This window comes from Pristis pectinata, chromosome 26 (assembly GCF_009764475.1).
Source record: "Pristis pectinata isolate sPriPec2 chromosome 26, sPriPec2.1.pri, whole genome shotgun sequence".
NCBI lineage: Eukaryota > Metazoa > Chordata > Chondrichthyes > Rhinopristiformes > Pristidae > Pristis > Pristis pectinata.
The window spans coordinates 31826077-31845168 of NC_067430.1; the positions used below are offsets into that span (position 1 = coordinate 31826077).

Sequence of the window (19092 nt, forward strand, 5' to 3'; positions counted from 1 at the left end):
GTACTCCAGGTGCGGCCTCACCAGTACCCCGTACAATTGCAGCATAACCTCCCTGCTCTTAAATTCAATCCCTCCAGCAATGACGGCCAACGTTCCATTTGCCTTCTTGATGACCTGTTGCACCTGCAAACCAACCTTTTGTGATTCATGCACAAGCTCTCCCAAGTCCCTCTGCACAACAGCATGCTGCAATCTTTCACCATTTAAATAATAATCTGATCTTCTACTTTTCCTTCCAAAGTGAATGACCTCGCATTTACCAACATTGTACTCAATCTGCCAGACCCTTGCCCACTCACTTAACCTATCTATATCTCTCTGCAGACTCTCCGCATCCTCTGCACAATTTGCTTTCCCACTCAATTTAGTGTCATCAGCAAACTTAGATCCGCTACACTCGGTCCCCTCTTCCGAATCATTAATGTATATCGTGAACAGTTGTGGGCCCAGCACCGACCCCTGCGGCACCCCGCTCACCACTGATCGCCAACCAGAGAAACACCCACTTACCCCAACTCTCTGCCTTCTGTTGGTTAACCAATCCTCTATCCGTGCTAATACCTTACCCCCAACTCCATGCATCCTTATCTTATGGATAAGTCTATTATGCAGCACCTTATCGAACACCTTCTGTAAAACCAAGTATACAACACCCACCTGTTCCCCTCTATCCACTGCACTCATTATATCCTCAAAGAACTCCAGTAAGTTTGTCAATAAAGGCCAACGTACCGTTTGCTTTATTGATTACTTGCTGCAGCTGCTGGATAACATTTCCTTTCACACACAAGGATGACCGAGATCCCCCTGCACCCCAACTGTCTGCAGAGCTCTCCATGGAGGTAATACTCCACCTTTTCATTGACTTTCATATGTTGACCGCTGTCCTGCTGCGGAGACCAGATGTTGCAGCCTGCCTCTCACCCACTGCCTGATCAGGGAAAAGAAACAAAAGGGGAGGTTGAACGGGAGTTGTAGGGTTACAGGGAAATAATCGTGGGGATGGGACCAATGGGATTCCTCTGTTGGGAGCCAGGGTGGACATAATGGCCTCCTGTTTCACGATGAGCAGGTAAACAATGGCTACAAGTACAGGCTACCTGTAGAGGGCTGGGCTGGGGCCGAGGGATGGGGGGGCATTGCCAATGGTTGTGCCTGATGGTTTACTTGGTGATGAATTAGATGGAGAACCAGCAAGAACAGTTTTGGAAATTGGGATTATCCAGGAAGAAAGAGCAACTTGTGTTTCCACAATGCTATTCAGGACATCCCAGAGCTTTCTGGATCCAGGGAAGCGGGTTGCTGTTGTGATGTTCAGATTGAGGTCGCCCTTTGCACAGATGGATCCCATGTAGATTTGCATCTTGTTAAACTTGCTTGATTGACTTCTAAATATTTTCCCCAGTGCTGCTTCGTAACGTGAATAAGCTGCTCTGACCACAGCCTCCTTTAACGGGCAGTTACTCACGGGCTGAACGTTTGCTTCTCACTGCGTCCTCGGGGGCTGGAAGCAAGTGGGTGCATTCTATACCTTGCACTGGGGTGCTGTTTGGGTAGTGTTTAGTGCCTTCAAACAATGCTCATAGTTGAGGGTCTGTGGAGTTTGTGCTGGGGACTGGGAATACTGCAGGTTTCCCTGCTCAGTTACCAACAGAACAGTAAGCAGGCACACTGAACGTGGTTCAGGTAGTGATCCTGTACTTATTTATGCCTCTCCAATGTGGAGCATTAGAATGAGGAGGCATGTGTAAGGAAGTGTACATTGGTCATTGCGCACATATGGGTGCGCATTCACACACAATATGCACACCGGTGTGTGTGCGAGAACATGTGCTCAAGTGTAAGAGAACCATCTCTTGTGCACGGCATGAGTTAGACCTTCACACTTGCTGTTTTCCAGTCTATCTGTAGATTAAAGTCCCCCACAATTCTTGAACCACCCTTGTTACACCCACCTCTGACTTCCTCACTTGTACTATACCCACCTCACCATCAGTGTGAGGGCCGACGAGCAACTCCCATCGATGCTTTCTGCTTCTTGCTCTCTCGAAGCTCCTCCCAAGCTGATTGTCGTTCTTGATTTCGTGAGGTAAGATCCTTCCTCATTACAGTGTTCAATCTAATTTTTGTTTTAAATTAATGTTTCTGCATCTCCTTTTTCATTTAACCATCCTGGAGTTTTCTTAACCATCTCACGGATATGAGGTAGTCTCCACGGATTTATGTCTGTCATTAATTCACCTATCTTGTTAAGAATACTATCTGCATTTTGTCACAAACCAGCAACAAAAGAAACACACTGAGCATGATTCAGTGTTAAAAACTATTTTATTAATCACTACTATTGATAATACGTAAAATAAAAGTAAAAATGTTAGTATGTTAGAATTCAAAAATGTTAAACCTCGAACGTTAACCCCAAAACTAAACTCGTCGTGTGTGTGTGACAAAGTCCAAAACTCCCAGTTCCGGAATGGTTCTTAAAGTTCAGTTCCGCAAGCCATAAGGTGAAACATGAGCAAGGGCTTCTTCAGCAACCACCGTTGTCTGAAGATAAGATGTAGATGTAGAAAAACATAGAGAGAGTACATACGAAATCCAAATGTTCCACGATGGAACCCAAACGACACTTCAGTGTTTACTCGGTAGTGACTTCCTCACCCCGAAAAGCATCCGAACCGTGGTCGTCCACACACAAATACCTGTTTCCTTCTACAGGTCAGCAACAAAGTGAACTCCACCGGATTACTTCCAACTTTTCCATACATGGATTTCAGTGGTAAACACAGTTATTGTTTCTCATCCATCGATAGAGAAAAACAAGCAGGCTGGTGTCTCTCTCCCTTCTCTCTCTCTCTCCTTCTTCTTCTAACTTCTTCAACAACGTCATTACGTCCTTTATCTTCTATTGACGTAAGCACGCCCCACACACACATACACACACACACACTCTCAATCTTAAAGGGACTTTCACTGAGTCCGTAACACCTCCCACCTAAAAAAAAATTTTTCCCAAGAAAAATTTTAACCGCGCAATTAAAGTATTCAATTTTGTTGGTGGATCATGTTTGACCTGCCCTGATTCTAGTTGGAGGCTGACAGACTCTTGTCATCATTACCTATTCTGCTACCTGCAATACAGCCTTGTTCTTCCTCTTTGTAAGTTGTCTCTTGCCAGAACCATCCCACGGCTAAATCATCCACTTCATTAGGACTCTGGTCCCAGCCTGACTGGAGTGAAGCCAATCCCAACACAATGGCTCCCTCTGTCCCACTGCCCCATGACTTGAAACCTGTATCTCTCTCACCAATTTTTCTGTCCTCCATTCAATCCTCTGTCCTTGTATATGTGGCCTTTTATCCTCATTGCAGCAGTTAAGTAAAATGGAGAGCTGACTACGGAGCATAAGTTGGTCCTGTTTTCTATATACATTGAGTATTGTCATTTCCTGTACACTAGATGCTACCCTTTGCATGAGAATTAAAGTACTGTTGTTGTACCATGGTGTTTTGTGCATGTAGAGCTTTAGACTGACTTGTGATGAATTTTTTAAATTCATTGTGTATTGCTGGTCAGTCAGTGTTGACTACCCATTAGCAATTTGCCCATGAGAAGGTGCTACTGAGCTATTGCAGTCCACAGTGAAGTTGCTCCCACACTGCTGTCGGAGAGGGAATTGCAGGATTTGGGTCCGTCAACAGTGAAGGAATGGGAATACAGTTGTAATTCAGGATGGTATGTGATTGGAAGGAAAGCTGGCGTTGGGGTGTTCCAGTTTCCTGTCCTCCTTTGATGACAGAGGCCAGCAGACCGGGAGAGGAATTGGTTGTTGTTAAGGAACTGTTTAAACCCGATTGTACCGCCATGCACCGGTGTCCCACCCTGTGGCAGACTGTAAAAGAACGCTCTTTGCACTTCTAGGAGATTGAAGAACTTCAACTCTAAATTTGAACATATTGAATTGACAGATGTGATGACTCTTTTGTGCTTGTGTCTGCTCTTGGAGACGTGAAGCATCTCCATCTCCTGTGCTGTCTGCTGCAGACTGGTTCTTTCAATTAGCTCAGCCAAAGCACTACAATGCCTTCCCACTGTGTACTGGGGAAAGGAGCCATTGTTCATCCGTTGTAATGGCCCAAATCTGGGTCATTCCCATTGGCAGTGTTGAATGGTTGACCAGAGAGAAGAGGGCCAAGTGATCCTGCCCTCAAAGAAATATTCCACTTTAAGTAGAAGAATTGCAGTGCTGGTACCAGTAGGTTCACAGCTGTGGTGTGGATAATGCCAGACCTGGACTTCCCCTTGGACTTTCTGTGATTGCTGGATTGGGAACTCTCCGTATTACCGTCTTCAGAGTGGTTGAGCGGAATCCAGGAAACTTCCTCATAAATCGAGGAACAACGCCAGTCTTTGAAACTTGTTTGAGGTATGGTGGTTGTGTTACTGGATGTAAACCAGAGGCCTGGTCTGGAGACGTCAGTTCAAATACCCCCACAGCAGCAGAAGTTAATTAACTAGTCTGCAAAAGGGAAACTAATGAAACTACCAGTCGGTAGTAAAAGCCCACCTGGTTCATTAATTCTCCTCGGCGAGGGGGGAGAGAAATCTGCCCTCCTTACCCTGGGAGGTTAGTGGTGAAGGTCTATGCCAGCCATCTTGCCACATTCTATTGGTCCACATCTGTCTGTGTAAGTCAGCATTCTATTGGCTCTTTCCTGAGTCTCGTGCTCCACTGGAGCAAAAAATATGCTGTGGTTATGAAGTAAACCTGGGAGTTTCCAGCCAGAGTGGAGCCTCATTTCCTGGGAGTTGTGCCCTCCCTTGGAGTGGGGGGGAAGTATCCACATCATCTGAACCAAGGTGAATAGCGTGGGGGTGGAATGAAAATCTGGTGGAAAGGGTGAGCAGCTTCAGGTTCCTGGGTGTCAACATCTCAGAGGGTCTATCCCAGGCCCAGCACATTGATGCAATCGTGAAGAAGGCACACCAGTGGCTCTAGTTCATTAGGAGTTTGAGGAGATTTGGTCTGTCACCAAAGACTCTTGCAAACTTCTACAGCTGTATGGTAGGGAGCATTCTGACAGGTTGCATCACTGCCTGGTATGGAGGCTGCAGTGCATAGGCTTGCAAGTGGCTGCAGAGGGTTGTAGACTCAGCCAGCTCCATCATGGGCACAACCCTCCCCTCCATCAAGGACATCTTCAAGAGACGGTGCCTCAAGAAGACGGTATCCATCATTAAGGACCCTCACCACCCGGGACATGCCCTCCTTTTGTTACTACCATTGGGGAGGAGGTACAGGAGCCTGAAGACCCACACTTAATGATTCAGGAACAGCTTCTTCCCCTCCGCCATCAGATTTCTGAATGGTCCATGAACACTACCTCGTTATTTCTTTTCTTGCACTATTTATTTTTGTAGAATTTTATGTCCTTGCACTGTACTGCTGCCGTAAACCAACAAATTTCACGTCATGTGTCAGTGATAAATCTGATTCTGAGAAGAAAGACCTGGATTGGATTTCACAGGATGTCCCACAACACCACACAGTCCCTGCTCCAGTGTAAGAAATGCAATAGCCAATCTGTGCAATGTGCATAAAAGCTGTCACGGTAAGAACTATAATAATTCTGGTGGTGTTGAGTGATAGATATTTCCTGGAGGCAAATGGGTGGTATGGCAGGAGGGAGAGGAAGGCAGTGCGGTTGATGTAGTCTCATGGACTTCAGGAAGGCCTTTGACAAGGTTCCACGTTGCAAGTGATGGAGCCCATGAGATCCAAGGCAGGTTGTGGGGTGGGAGGTGAGGACCAGGGGTCTCCTCCTATGTAGATCAGGGCAGGAAAAGTGGAATTGTCTGTCTGTTCTGAAGAATCAGAGTTATTATCACTGACGTATAACATGAAATTAGTTGTTTTGCGGCAGCAGTACAGTGCAAAGACACAAAAATCCTATAAACTACAAAAAAAAGAATATTGAGGTAGCGTTCATGGATGGTTCAGAAATCTGATGGCCGAGGGGTCTTCAACATGAAACATTGACCATTGACCTGTTTCAGCAAACATTCAGAAATCTGATGGCCGAGGGGTCTTCAACATGAAACATTGACCATTGACCTGTTTCAACAAACATTCAGAAATCTGATGGCCGAGGGGTCTTCAACATGAGACATTGACCTGTTTCTCTCCACAAATGCTGCCTGACTGGCTGAGTTCAGACATTTCTGCTGTTGTCATTAGTCAATCCAGCTGCCTCAGTTCTTGTGATGAAAGACCAGGTGATAATCTCCAGCCACTTCTGACAGCGTTTGATTGAACGAAGCAAGTGCATGGTATCACTCAATGCCCAACTGTTTCTATGGGGTTCCTACTTTTTTGCCCAAAGGGATTCCTACCATAGAGATAGCACCAGCCATCTCTTGAATGCAAACATCAAATCAATTCCTGAGCTGATGAACCTGTTGAACAGGTCTATTGTTCCAGTAAAACCTGCCTGACATCCAACGTACTTTTCTATGTGTGTAGAAATCACCTTGGTACTTTGAATTTTTCTTTTGTGCTTTTAGTTGTTCCTGCTTTTGCTGGCAAGTCAGACTGTTCTCAAAAGCATTTTCGGGTGGACTAGAAGATGTGGCGAGGCACTAGCGTCAGGCTGCTGAAGGCACACTCACGGTGTAGTTGGGGAGAAGTAACTTGAGATGATTGGCTAAAAGTGTGGTATCGATAGAAGTAGTTGCTGCTGCTTTAGGGATCAGAACTCATCGATCGTTTTGTATTTCCTTGTCATTAAGCTGTTATTTTTAAATCTGCACCTTAGTCGTGTTAATGCAGGTAATACCCTGGCTTGCTTGCATCTTTGCAGGACCCCTGCTCTGCAGATTTGAATGGGTTTATATTTCCAAGCTGGGTTGGTTCAAAGTGGAAGGAAGTAGAGGTGCACCTTCCACAAGTCTTTTAATAAACAATTTTTAGGTAAATAATATGTCATTTAGGAATGGCATACTGTGAATGCTTGGCTGATGGGTCTTGTCACCTGGTTTCTTGTTTTCTGCCTTGCAGTCCTCAGGCATGACATTGGTAAATTGGTTTATAATTGTAGCATGCACTGAGGTACAGTGAAAAACTTTCTTTTGCATGCCATCCATACAGATCTTTTCATTACACAGTGCATTGAGGTAGGACAAGGGAAAATAATCATGATGCAGAATAAAGTGTTACAGTTAGAGAGAGAGCGCAGTGCAGGTAGACAATGAGGTGCAAGGTCATAATGAGGTAGATTGTGAGTCCATCTTATCGTACTAGGGGACTGTTCCAATAGTTTAAACAGCAGGATAGAAGCTGTCCTTGAGTCTGGTGGTACGTGCTTTCAGGATTTTGTATCTTCTGCCTGATGGGAGAGGGGAGGAGAGAGAATGTCTGGGGTGGGTGGGGTCTTTGATTATGCTGGCTGCTTTACCGAGGAGGGGAGGCTGCTTTCCATGATATGCTGAGCTGTGTCCACGATTCTCTGCAGTTTCTTGTGGTCTTGGATAGACCAGTTGCCGTACCAAGCTGTGATGCATCCGGATAGGATGCTTTCTATGGTGCATTGATAAAAATTGGTGAGGGTCAAAGGGGACATGCCAAATTTCTTTAGCCTCCTGAGGAAGTAGAGTCACTGGTGCACTTCCTTGGCCGTGATGTCTCCATGGTTGGGCCAGGTCAGCCTACTGGTGATGTTCACTCCTAGGAACTTGAAGCTCTCAACCCTCTTGAACTCAGTACCGTTGATGTAGACAGGAGTGTGTGCATCGCCTGCCCAACCCCGCACCCACCTCCCCCCCCCCCCCCCCCCAACTTCCTGAAGTCAATGACCAGCTCATGTTTTGCTGATGTTGAGGGAAAGGTTGTTGTCATGACACCATGTCACCTGACTCTATCTCCTTCCTGCACTCTGACTTGTTATTTGAGATACAGCCCGCTATGGTGGTGTCACCTGCAAACTTGTAGATGGAGTTAGAACATTCCAAACCCAAGGGGAGGTGTTGGATTGTGGTGTGAATTCCTTTAGCCAAGTTGCCCATTCTCTCTTCCATTGGACATTTACTGTGATTTTCTAGTAGTTCTTATCTGTTGTTATTCCCTGTAACTACCAGGGTAGAAAGTTGGCGACTTACTTTGGCAAAGTGATGTCAGTGGTGATTTCTTCAGTAGCCTCCAATGACAGTTTTACAATCTGGAACTGGTTCTGGGTGTGGGAGCACCGTAGGAAAATTTGTGGATGTCTCAAACGGGAGTATGTCAGCGTGAAGAGTTAGACTGACTGGGCAGAGAGAGATGTTGATCAGTCTATCTCTGACCCAACAAGGAAGAGTGGACTGTGGAGTGAATATCAGTAGGGGGACATCCAGGAAGCAGTGCCTGTGATATGGTTTAGTGTAGCCAGAAAAAGGGTATTTCCCACATCCAGGTGAAAATAGGCGATAGGAGGAAGGCCACTTACAGAGGGCTAAGAACACAGTTAACCTGGGTAAATTGGGATTGAACTATTTTTAGGTGAATTACATGTCATTTAGGAATTTGCACACAGTGAGTGCTTGGCTGATGGGTCTACTGTCACCTGGTTTGTTTTCTGTAATCAGTTATTTGTGGTGCCTTGCAGTTGTCTGGCACATTCCAAGCCCAAGGAAAGGTATTGGATTGTGGTCAGTGTCTCTACTTCATTGAATCGGCAGACAAAGCAGTAATTGAACAAAGGTGTATAAGATAAGATTTCTTTATTAGTCACATGTACATCGAAACACACAGTGAAATGCATCTTTTGCATAGAGTGTTCTGGGGGCAGCCCGCGAGTGTCGTCACGCTTCCGGCACCAACGTAGCATGCCAGCAACTTCCTAACCCATACGTCTTTGGAACGTGGGAGGAAACTGGAGCACCCGGAGGAAACCCACGCAGACACAGGGAGAACGTACAAACTCCTTACAGCGGCGGGAATTGAACCCGGGTCGCTGGCACTGTAAAGCATTATGCTAACCGCTACACTACAGTGCCGAGAAAAGACACTACCATGCAGAGAAAAGACGCGAGGCGGATGCCAGATAGTCAGCGCACGAGAACCAGGCTAATTACAGGAAGTACATAGGGGAAGTAAAAACCAGAAGAAGCTGAGAAGGAGCTTGACGAAAGGCTGTCAGTAAATGAAAAGCAGAATCTGAAAATATTTTGTAGGTATGTGACCAGGGAAAGGGTTAGCAGAGAGATGGGGCTGATCAGAGACCAAGTAAAGATATCTACTGATGAAGGCAGAGGACATGACTGAACACTGTCCATCAACCTTCACCATGGAAGGGGATGCTGCTGGAGTCACAGCAAAGGAAGATGCTGTTGAGATTTTGAATGGGCTAAAAATTGATAATGAGGAGGTACAGGGAGGGTTAGTTGCAGCCAGTGGATATGTACCCAGTTCAGCTGGGATCTGTTCCAGGTTATTGATGAAAGGGAGGGAGGAAATGGCAGAGAGTCTGAGATCCTATAGAGGTGATGTCCGTGAAACATCCATAGATTTGGGGCTGGTGCCTGAGGAATGGACAATTGCAAATACCTTGCCTTGTATGGGAAAGGAGGTAGATGTAAGCTGAGTTAGCAGGCCAATCTGTTCAACATCACTGGTGAGGAGAGTCTAGAAATGAATTGGAAACAGGCAGAATTAACAGACGTTTGGGTAAGCTTGGATTTGTTGTAGACAAATCATTTCCAATGCTGGTGTTTTTAGATGAAATAACAGGATTGTTGACCTGGTATGCATGGACTTCCAAAAGGCATTGATAGAGCGCCACAAAATAGAACATAAAACATAGAACGTTACAGCACGGTACAGGCCCTTCGGGGGAGGGGAGGGGCGTTTCCCTAAATCTGGACGTGTTTTGGGAAAGCATATGGGATTCTAATGTGCTCAAGAGGGTCAGTGCAACAGCTATGCAAATCGTTGATTAGACTTTTGGTATGATGTTCAATCTGAGCACATCTCATCAAGGAGAACATTAAGAAAGATAAGACGTCTTTATTAGTCACATGTACATCGAAACACACAATGAAATGCATCTTTTGCATAGAGTGTTCTGGGGGGCAGCCCAGGAAAGTCACGGAGAGCAAGTTTGCTTTGTTAAATCGAGGAGGTGAGGCTTGAAGAAAATTTATTAGAACGAGGTAGGTGTTGATCTCATGGAGCGGTCTGAGATGATGTGAGGTTCTGATGAACTAACTGGAAGTGGCACTCGTCCCTGAGTGAGCATGTCCCAGTCGTTAAAGAACAAGGAGATCTTTGGAGAACAATATTTTTTGCAGAGTGTTGCTTCACCGTGGAAAATCTCACCAGAAACTGTGTGCCAATGGCAGTCTGCCCAGGGAAATTAAATTTGAAAGAAAATTGGATCAGTATTTTTAATGGGAGAAAGGGACTGTGAATGTGTCATTGAGGACAACATGGATGTAGTGGAGTGAATGGTCTCCTGCCCTTCAAGGTTCTGTGAAAGAACAGCTGAATTTGCTGCAGTTGCTTGGTTGGAGTCATCTTCAATTAATTAGCTTTTCAATTACCGGTGTTTAATTGCACCTGATGTTAAAGGAATTGGATCCTCTGGGTAAATTAAGTGATCTTCAGAACTTGGTGTTAGTTATAAATAGTCTTTAAATTGAAGCTGTTGAGACTTGCACCCCTCTAAAGAAGTAATTAAGAGTTAAATTCCTGGGGTAAATTAGTTCACCTCGCAGCCAATATCAGTTTGGAATAGCCGGCTACTTCTTTAGGATGTTTGCGCATGGTGGTTCAGGCCCTCGATTTCCCCCATTGCCTTTCAGTGTACCTGCTTTCACCCAATACCCTTTGATATGTCCCGGTACAAGTTCCACTGATTTCAGGTTTATGTTCTGTAGTTGTGGAATTCCTGTGCCTTTATGGGCACCAAGAGAATAAACGTGGTTGATGCGAGTCCATTGGCCTTGTCCATGTTGACTCTGACACTTCAAAGACGTGAAAAAATCCAGGTTGTCACATCAGTGCATTAACAGCAACAAGAAGCTCTGAAGTCGTCGTCACATCTGTGGTGCTGGTAAAACGGTGACAGATGAGAGGCAGGCTCTGGTTCAAACAAAGGCAGAACTTCTGAGAATTTTAATTTGAGCAGAAGAGAAAGATTTGCCAATCCAGGATGTCTCAAAGCTCTTCACATTTTAGAAGCACTTCTTCATAAGCTGCTGTTGTTGCGGAAATTTTGGCAAAACTGGCACCCATACTGGGCACAGCAAGCTCCAATAAATAGTGATATGATAATGACCAAATATTCTGTTGTAATTGAGGAATAAATGTTGACCAGGAACCAGGATATTTCTCATCTTCAGAAGTATGTTATGGGATCTTCCATGTCCATGTAAGGATCAGATGGGCTTCTCTTTCACATCACACCTGAAAGACAGCATCTCTGACAGTGTAGCACTCCTTTAGCACTGTAACGTCGGCTCGGCTTGGAGCCAGCGCTCGTCTCAGTGAGTGGGACTTGGGACTTGAACCTATGACCTTCCAAGTTGGGCTACGTTACCCTTGTGGTTCGCCGAATGGTTTAACCTGCAGTCCTTCATACTGAGTTTATTTGATTTGAACCGCTAGCTGCTATGTAGAATGTTGTTATTGGTTACGGAATGTTTGATAGTTTCAGCCTGTCTCTTTTCAATGTCAGGCTGCCTGTTGCTTGCTCAAGGACACCAGTGAAAAGGCCATCCACACCTACTTTAGTACAGATGCAATGTGCAGGCCAATTTTGATAACCTTACAATCACTGTTGATCATTGCAACCTCTTGCAAAGAAATGATCTGGTCTCAGGGTTTGTTGGTAGTCTACCTCCCAACTTTTGTCTTTATTATTTGCCCAGGGTCTGGCTGTTACTGGCAAGGCCTGCATTTATTGCCCTAGAGAAGGTGGCGCTAAGCTATCTTATGCAGTTCTTTGGGTGAAGGTGCTCCCCCCTAGATGACGAGGACGGAGCTCTGATCCTCGACCCAGTGATGAAGGACCGGTCATGGCGTGGCCTGGAGGGGAACCTGGTGGTAGTGTTTCCATGCATCTACCGCTCTTCTTGGTGCTTGAGCTTGTGGGCTTGGAAGGTGCTGTCAGGGTAGCCTGGGCGAGTAACTGCAGTGCATCTTGTAGGTGGTACACCCCACAGCTGAAGTGCGCTGGTGGTGGAGGGAGTAGATTAGTTCCTTAACTGTTGTAGGGTTTCATACTTTTGAAAGTGGCTGGCTATCCCTTTAGGAAGAGACCATGAGAGGGCTTGCTCCTGAGTGTTGGCAGTGTTGCTGCACGAGATGGAACATGGGGACTGCTTGTCTGGGAAAGTGAGGTGTGTGAATCCTTTTGGCGCTGCTGTCTCGTACAGCCTGGTGCTCGGCATGTTACTGAGCTCTCAGCCACGTGAGATGAGCCCATTGGGCGTTTAATGCTTGGAGCTTTTCTTATTTAGAAATACTTGTAGTCACACACACTTTCTGAAGCCTTGGGCAAATAATTTTGGGCATTGTGCAAAGTGAAACTCCTTTTTCTAAGAAGTCTTTTTATTTTAACTAACAAGCACATTCTTTAAGTTGCAAGGGCTTCCTGGGCCCACGAGTGTGGTGCAGACAGCATGCAGGGTGGGCTGGCAACTTTCCAAATGTGAATTGCCGCTGGGATAAGGTTCAGGGTCGGAGTGCTTTACTTCTAACATTTCGTACTTTGAATAACTCTGGTTTGCTTTCATCACCAGGAGGACACAGTCACTGCATGGGCCGAGCCCAGCCACAAAATTTGGACCAAAAGCTTGCATGCTGCAGAACCCGAAGGCTGTGATGTGAGTAACTTGTTTCTGATGATCTTACCTGGAGGATGCCCACAACAACTTTCCTTTCCTTGCGGCAAATTCCCAAAGTAGGGCAAGTTTCATTTTAATTACAACTCGTGTTTTCCAGCAACTTATTTTTCTAGTTCTGTTTGCATTGGCAGTAGCTCTTCTTCCAAATAATGGTCTGTCCAAGATGTAATCCATCACCAGAGTTTCCATATTCCACATTTTCTCACAAGATAGAACACAGAACAGGCCCTTCGGCCCATCATGTCTGTGCCGACCATGATGCCAATCAAACTAATCGCATCTTCCTGCACGTGATCTACGTCCCTCCACTCCCTGCCTATTCATGTGTCTGTCTAAATGCCTCTAAATTGTTGCTGTTGTATCTGCTTCCATCACCTCCCTTGGCAGCCTGTTCCAGGCACCCACCACTCTCTGTGTGTATATATTTTTAAAAAATTTGCCTTGTAAATCTCGTTTAAACTCCCCCATCATAAATCTATGCCCTCTAGTATTTGACATTTCCACCTTCGGATAAAAATTCTGACTGTCTACCTTATCTCTGCATCTCATGATTTTATACACTTTTATCAGGTCTCCTCTCAGCCTCTGCTGCTCCAGAGAAAACAACCCAAGTTTATCCAACCTCTTTTTAGCTAATTCCCTCTAACCTAAGGCAACATCCTGGTGAACCTCTTCTGTACCCTGTCCAAAGCCTCCATGTCCTTCCTGTAATGCAGCACCAGAACTGCACACAATACTCCAGGTGTCAGCCCACCTATGTTTTCATCCAGATCATTTGTATATATCGCAAACAGAGGTCCCAGCACTGATCCTTGTGGAACCTCGCTGGTCACAGACCTCCACCTCCCCTCCACCACTACCCTCTGTCTTCTGTGACCAAGCCAACTTTGTATGCAACTTACCAACTCACCATGGATCCCACATGACTTGATCTTCGGAACCAGCCTGCCACGAGGGACCTTGTCGAATAGAAGGCCATTTGGTCCATCAAGTCTATGCCAGCTCACACAGCAATCCCATTCCCCCACTAATTTTCCCTGTAACCTATTCTTCCCACGTTCCCAAAAAGTCTACCACCCTAGACTCGGGGCAATTCTATACTAGGGGGAATTTATGGCAGCTAATTAACTACCAACCTGTGCATCTTTGGGATGTGGGAGGAGCCTGGAGCACCTGGAGGCAAACCATGTGGTCACGGGGAGAACGTGCAAACTCCACACGGACAACACCAGAGGTCAGGATCGAACCTGGGTTGCTGGCGCTGAGAGGCAGTGGATCTACTAACTGTGTAACACACCTGGCAACAGCTGCATAGACCCCCTCTCCGCCTTCCCCTCCCCATCCTCTGTCTTCATTGGACGGGACTGAGCTAGTGGGCAACTGGTGATGAACCAAACAAAGGTGCAGGTTATCTACAAATGTGATGTTCTGGTCTCTGAGGAGTGGAGTGGCCCCTGATGTTGTTACATTTTGCCAGCTAGCCATCGTGCATTCATCTCTTTCTAACAGATATATTTATATCGTGTCTGCAGCAGAGAGCATGGAACAGTACAGCACAGGAACAGGCCCTTCAGCCCACCATGTTGTGCCAAACTAACTAAACGCCTAACTAGGCTTAATCCCTTCTGCCTACTCAATGTCTATATCCTTCCGAGAGCCTTTTAAATGCCTCTGTTCTGTTTGTCTCCACCACCACCCTTGCCAGCACATACCAGGCACTCCACACTCTGCATTTTAAATAACAAAAAACCCTGCCCGCACACCACCTTTGAACTTACCACCTCTCACCTTAAATGCATGCACTCTAGTATTAGACATTTCTACCCTGGGAGAAAGATGCTGGCTGTCTACTCTATCTATGCATCTCATAAGCATGTAAACTTCTATCAGGTCTCCCCTCATCCTCCACTGCTCCAGAGAAAACAACCCAAGTCTGTCCAACCTCTCCTTGAAGCTCATGCAACATAAGAAACTTTCTTCTCTGTATAATTGGGGATGTACCAAGAGCAATAGCTAAATAAGCAAGAGTTTGTGGGGACCTGACTGTAGAGTTGTATCAGTACTGTCTGGTCATCCTGTGGAAAGTCAGTTCAGGGGAGGTCTCTGTGCACACAGGACAATTAACACCTGAAATGGATGTGAGGGATGGTGGCTTGGAGCCGGGATGTTGTCCCGAAGTGGACAACGGAAGTTGGACTGACTCAGCAGTGAGTTGGTTCCACCTCTGGAGGGAAGAGCTGCTCCAGAGCTCTTGTGTCTTGTGAAGCTACATTTGCATTTGAGCCTTCACTGAAGATCAGGTATTCTGATCTCTGCCCTCTGTCTGGGCTGAGTAGGAAAAGAAGTACCGACTCAGTAGGTCTGTAATTCGAATTGTCTGACCAAGATTTGGATCATTCTCCCCCAGCGGCTGAGGCCATTGTGTGAGTGCTGCTCTAGTTGTCATCTTCTTAAAAAGTCCCAAAGAACTATCACATTTAAGTGTCAGAGGCTGTTGTAATGGAAATTTGGAAATTAGTCCCTTAACCCTTCCAAATTATAGGAGGCATGAAGAATTTAACACCGATTGAGGTTCAATTGCAGGCCTACTTTAGTTGTCATAAGTAATTTAAATACAATATTAATTATGTGAAATATTTGTTAATTATAAGCTGCTTTACTGCCTGTGCCTGGATTGAAGATCTTTTCCATTTTATCCACCATCTGTTGCATCACATGGAACCATTCAATCGGCTTTTTACAAAGTCATTGCTTGAGCATTAGTCTAGATCTGATTTGGTGCGTAAAGCTACAGGGAACCAAAGCAGCCAATTTGCTCTTCAGAAAGTCCCACAAATAACGCAGTAACCAGGTTGTCAAGTTCACTCTCGGGTTTAGAGAAATGACCAAGAGTTGGGGAAACTTCCTCGCTCTTCAGATAACTCTGTAGGATCTTTTGAATTCATTCATCCTAGGTTTAACAATTTGATCTTGTGAGATTGTAACTCAGGATTGCTGCTCTTGAGCTAGGCTGATACAGATGGATTTCAAGCCTCGAGCTGTGCGTGTGTACATCAGTTATGGTGCAGGGTTCTGGCTTCTGGAAGTCAGGCTACAGGTCAGCATGACTATGACAAGGGAACAGAATCAAAGTTCACCAGTAGATAAGGCAAGAAGTTAGAAGAATACTGAAAGGACTGTGCCACTACCACCCCACGGATGTTATCAGCTTCAGTGCCATTAATTTCTCACTAATACTACTTGTAGTTCTTTGGCTTCATTGATTCTTGGTTCCCTGGCATTTCTTGTGTCCTCTTCTGTGAAGATGGAACCAAAGGATTTGTGCCATTTCTCTGCCATTCCGTCGTTTTTCTATTATTTCTCATTGGCATTTATTGGAACAAGAAGGCAGAGCAAGCTAAAGTGAACTGGCAAACTGTGAGGGTTTGGTACGTTGGGGTGCAGTGTCGAGGATTTTTCACTGTACATAGAATAGATAAATTCCAATGAGAATGATTTCAAGGGGAACGTCCACCGTCTGAGGTTAACTAAAGTTACAGACAGCATCAGACTTAAAGCATGTACTTGTCAGAAGGTTGGACGGAATATTTATATTAAGAAAAAAAACAAAGAAATAAAATATTAATAAGAAAAGAACAAAAAATAGAGCAAGAGTCAAAGCCAGTCAGAAAAGAGCATTGTCCTTTAGAAAGTGAGTCTGGGCATTAATAGTGGGAAAACAAGGATATGGCAGCTAATTAAGCAGGTCTTTTGTGTTAAGTTTTTAACTACATAGAGGAAAAAAAATGACGTTCTTGAAATAGCTGTAAACCAGGAATTGGGTGGGAGAGAGGGAGGAACTTGAGGTAAAATTGCAATCAGCTGGGCAGTGGAGCAAACTGTGGGAGGTGCAGGTGGATATACCCAGATCCTGACAATCTTAAAGTGGCCAGGGAGGCAACTGATGCATTGGTTTTAATTTTCCAAGTTCTCCATTAGGTTGGAAAGAAGTAAATGTCATTTACTTTTTCAAAAATAGAGAGAGCCAGATGTCTGTGTGCTTCCAACATGGACATGTTCTCCATATTATGCCAAATGCCTGTCTCCATTGTAAGCCATCATTGGCCAGGGATTCCCACACTCTGGTGTGCCCGGTGCACTTATTCAAGGAAGCTTTGAGAACATCCTCTTGTCCATCTGGGAATCTCTTGGTATTGAGTGTCTGTTTTGGGAGTCTGGTGTTGGTCCACTAATTGATGTGGCCAGGTGATTCAGAATCAGATTTATTATCACTGACTTAAATGACATGAAATTTGTTGTTTTGCAGTAGCAGTACCATGCAAAGACATAAAATTTATTATAAATTGCAAGAATAAATAGTGCAAAAGTAAAGGAATAACGAGGTAGTGTTCATGGACCATTCACAAATCTGAAGGCAGAGGGGAAGAAGCTGTTCCTGAATTGTTGAGTGTGGATCTTCAGGCTCCTGTACCTCCTCCCCGATGGTAGTAGTGAGAAGAGGGTATGTCCCAGATAGTGAGGGTCCTTAAATGATGGATGTCGCCGCCTTGAGGCACTGCCTCTTGAAGATGTCCTTGATGACAGGGAGGGTTGTGTTTGTGATGGAGCTGGCTGAGTCTACAACCCTCTGCAGCCTCTTGCAATCCTGTGCGTTGGAGCCTCTGTACCAGGCGGTGATGCACCCAGTAACAATGCTCTCCACCGTACATCTGTAGAAATTTACAAGAGTCTTTGGTGACATACTAAATCTCCTCAAACTCCTAACAAAGTAGAGCTGCTGTTGTGCCGCCTTTGTGTTGGGCCTGGGATAGATCTTCTGAGATGTTGACACCCAGGAACTTGAAGCTGCTCACCCTTTCCCCCGCTGATCCCTCAATGAGGACTGGCGTGTGTTCAAATTCTCTGAAGTTGTTGAATCTGGAAAGCTGCAATCTGTGTAGTTGTAATCTCCAACTTCAGCCAGAGATCAACTGTACTGAAAATGCTTGAAGGCAACCAATATGATTTTTTTATAATGAAACACAGTATGTGGCCAAAATATAACCACAAGATCCCAGAACTGCAGTTAGAAATAATGACAGAGGAGCAATTGGGTGTCTAGGTCTATTTATGGCACAACCTCCTGACCCTACATCCACTGGGCACGATCTATCGAAAAAGTTGAAGTTCACCATTCCCCAGAGCTGAGCTGCGTGATTGGTGTATGAGTGTGCACTCTCCTAATCTGCATTAAGGGCTGTCAAGGAAGTCTGAATCAAGAGGATTGCAACAGATAGATATCTGTGGAACTGGTTTTGCTACAGTTTAAAAAAAATTCAATCTGTGTTACCTGGTTTCAGTGGTTAGGTAATTCTCGGGAGGGAAAGTGGGGGCAGATTTGACCATCAGTGATTCAAACCCCAGGCGAGGGAGACTTGTTCTCTTTATTGTCACTGCACTGAGCAGCTTTGGATACCAGACGGTGACCTTCCAACAATGCCAGCTAACTAGAAAGTAAAGTGGTCAAAAGGCATGTAAACACGGTAGACGATGTGAAAAAGATTCCCTATCATTGGCATGTATACTTTAGCTGCCAACTACACCTGACACAGATGGTGGTGGAAGGGGCAGCAGGTGGTCTGTCCACACGATGCCGGAGCAAGCAAACCGAGGGTGGCAGTGAGGGGATTCGGCCTTATCAGGTTTCAGATCTCTCGGTGGGAGAGCATTTTGGAGATAGTGACCATAACTCCTTGACCTTTACCATAGCCTTGGAGAGGGATAGGAGCAGATGATATGGGAAAGTATTTAACTGGGGGAGTGGTAATTATGATGCTAGTAGGCAGGAACTTGGGAGCGTAAATTGGGAACAGATGTTCTTGGGGAAGTGCACAGTGGAAATGTGGAGGCTGTTTAAGGAATTCTTGCATGGGGCTCTGGATAGGTTTGTCCCGTTGAGGCAGGGTAAGGATGGTAGAGTGAAGGAACGGTGGTTGACACGAGATGTAGAATATCTTGTCAAGAGGAAGAAAGAAGCTTATTTTGGGTTTAGGAAGCATGGATCAGACAGGGCTCTGGAGTTACAAGGTAGCCAGGAGGGAGCTTAAGAATGGACTTAGGAGAGCTAGAAGGGTACAGGAGAAGTCCTTGGCGAGTAGGATCAAGGAAAACCCCAAGGCATTCTACTTGTATGTGAAGAATAGGAGGATGACTAGAGTGAGGGTAGGACC

The 19092-nt window shown here is 45.4% G+C and overlaps 1 protein-coding gene across 4 annotated transcripts in view; it reads left to right on the forward strand.

Annotated features, from left to right (window-relative positions):
- LOC127583270 (NAD kinase-like) overlaps positions 1 to 19092 on the forward strand; it is a 94291-nt gene that overhangs the window by 13896 nt on the left and 61303 nt on the right. For all 4 annotated transcript variants that reach the window (XR_007958235.1, XM_052039042.1, XM_052039046.1 and 1 more), the window contains exon 2: positions 12779 to 12862. Coding sequence is in view for 3 of the 4 variants with exons in the window: in XM_052039042.1 (XP_051895002.1) it covers positions 12779 to 12862 (84 nt within the window). In the remaining variant the exon portion in view is untranslated. The remainder of the gene's footprint in view (positions 1 to 12778; positions 12863 to 19092) is intronic.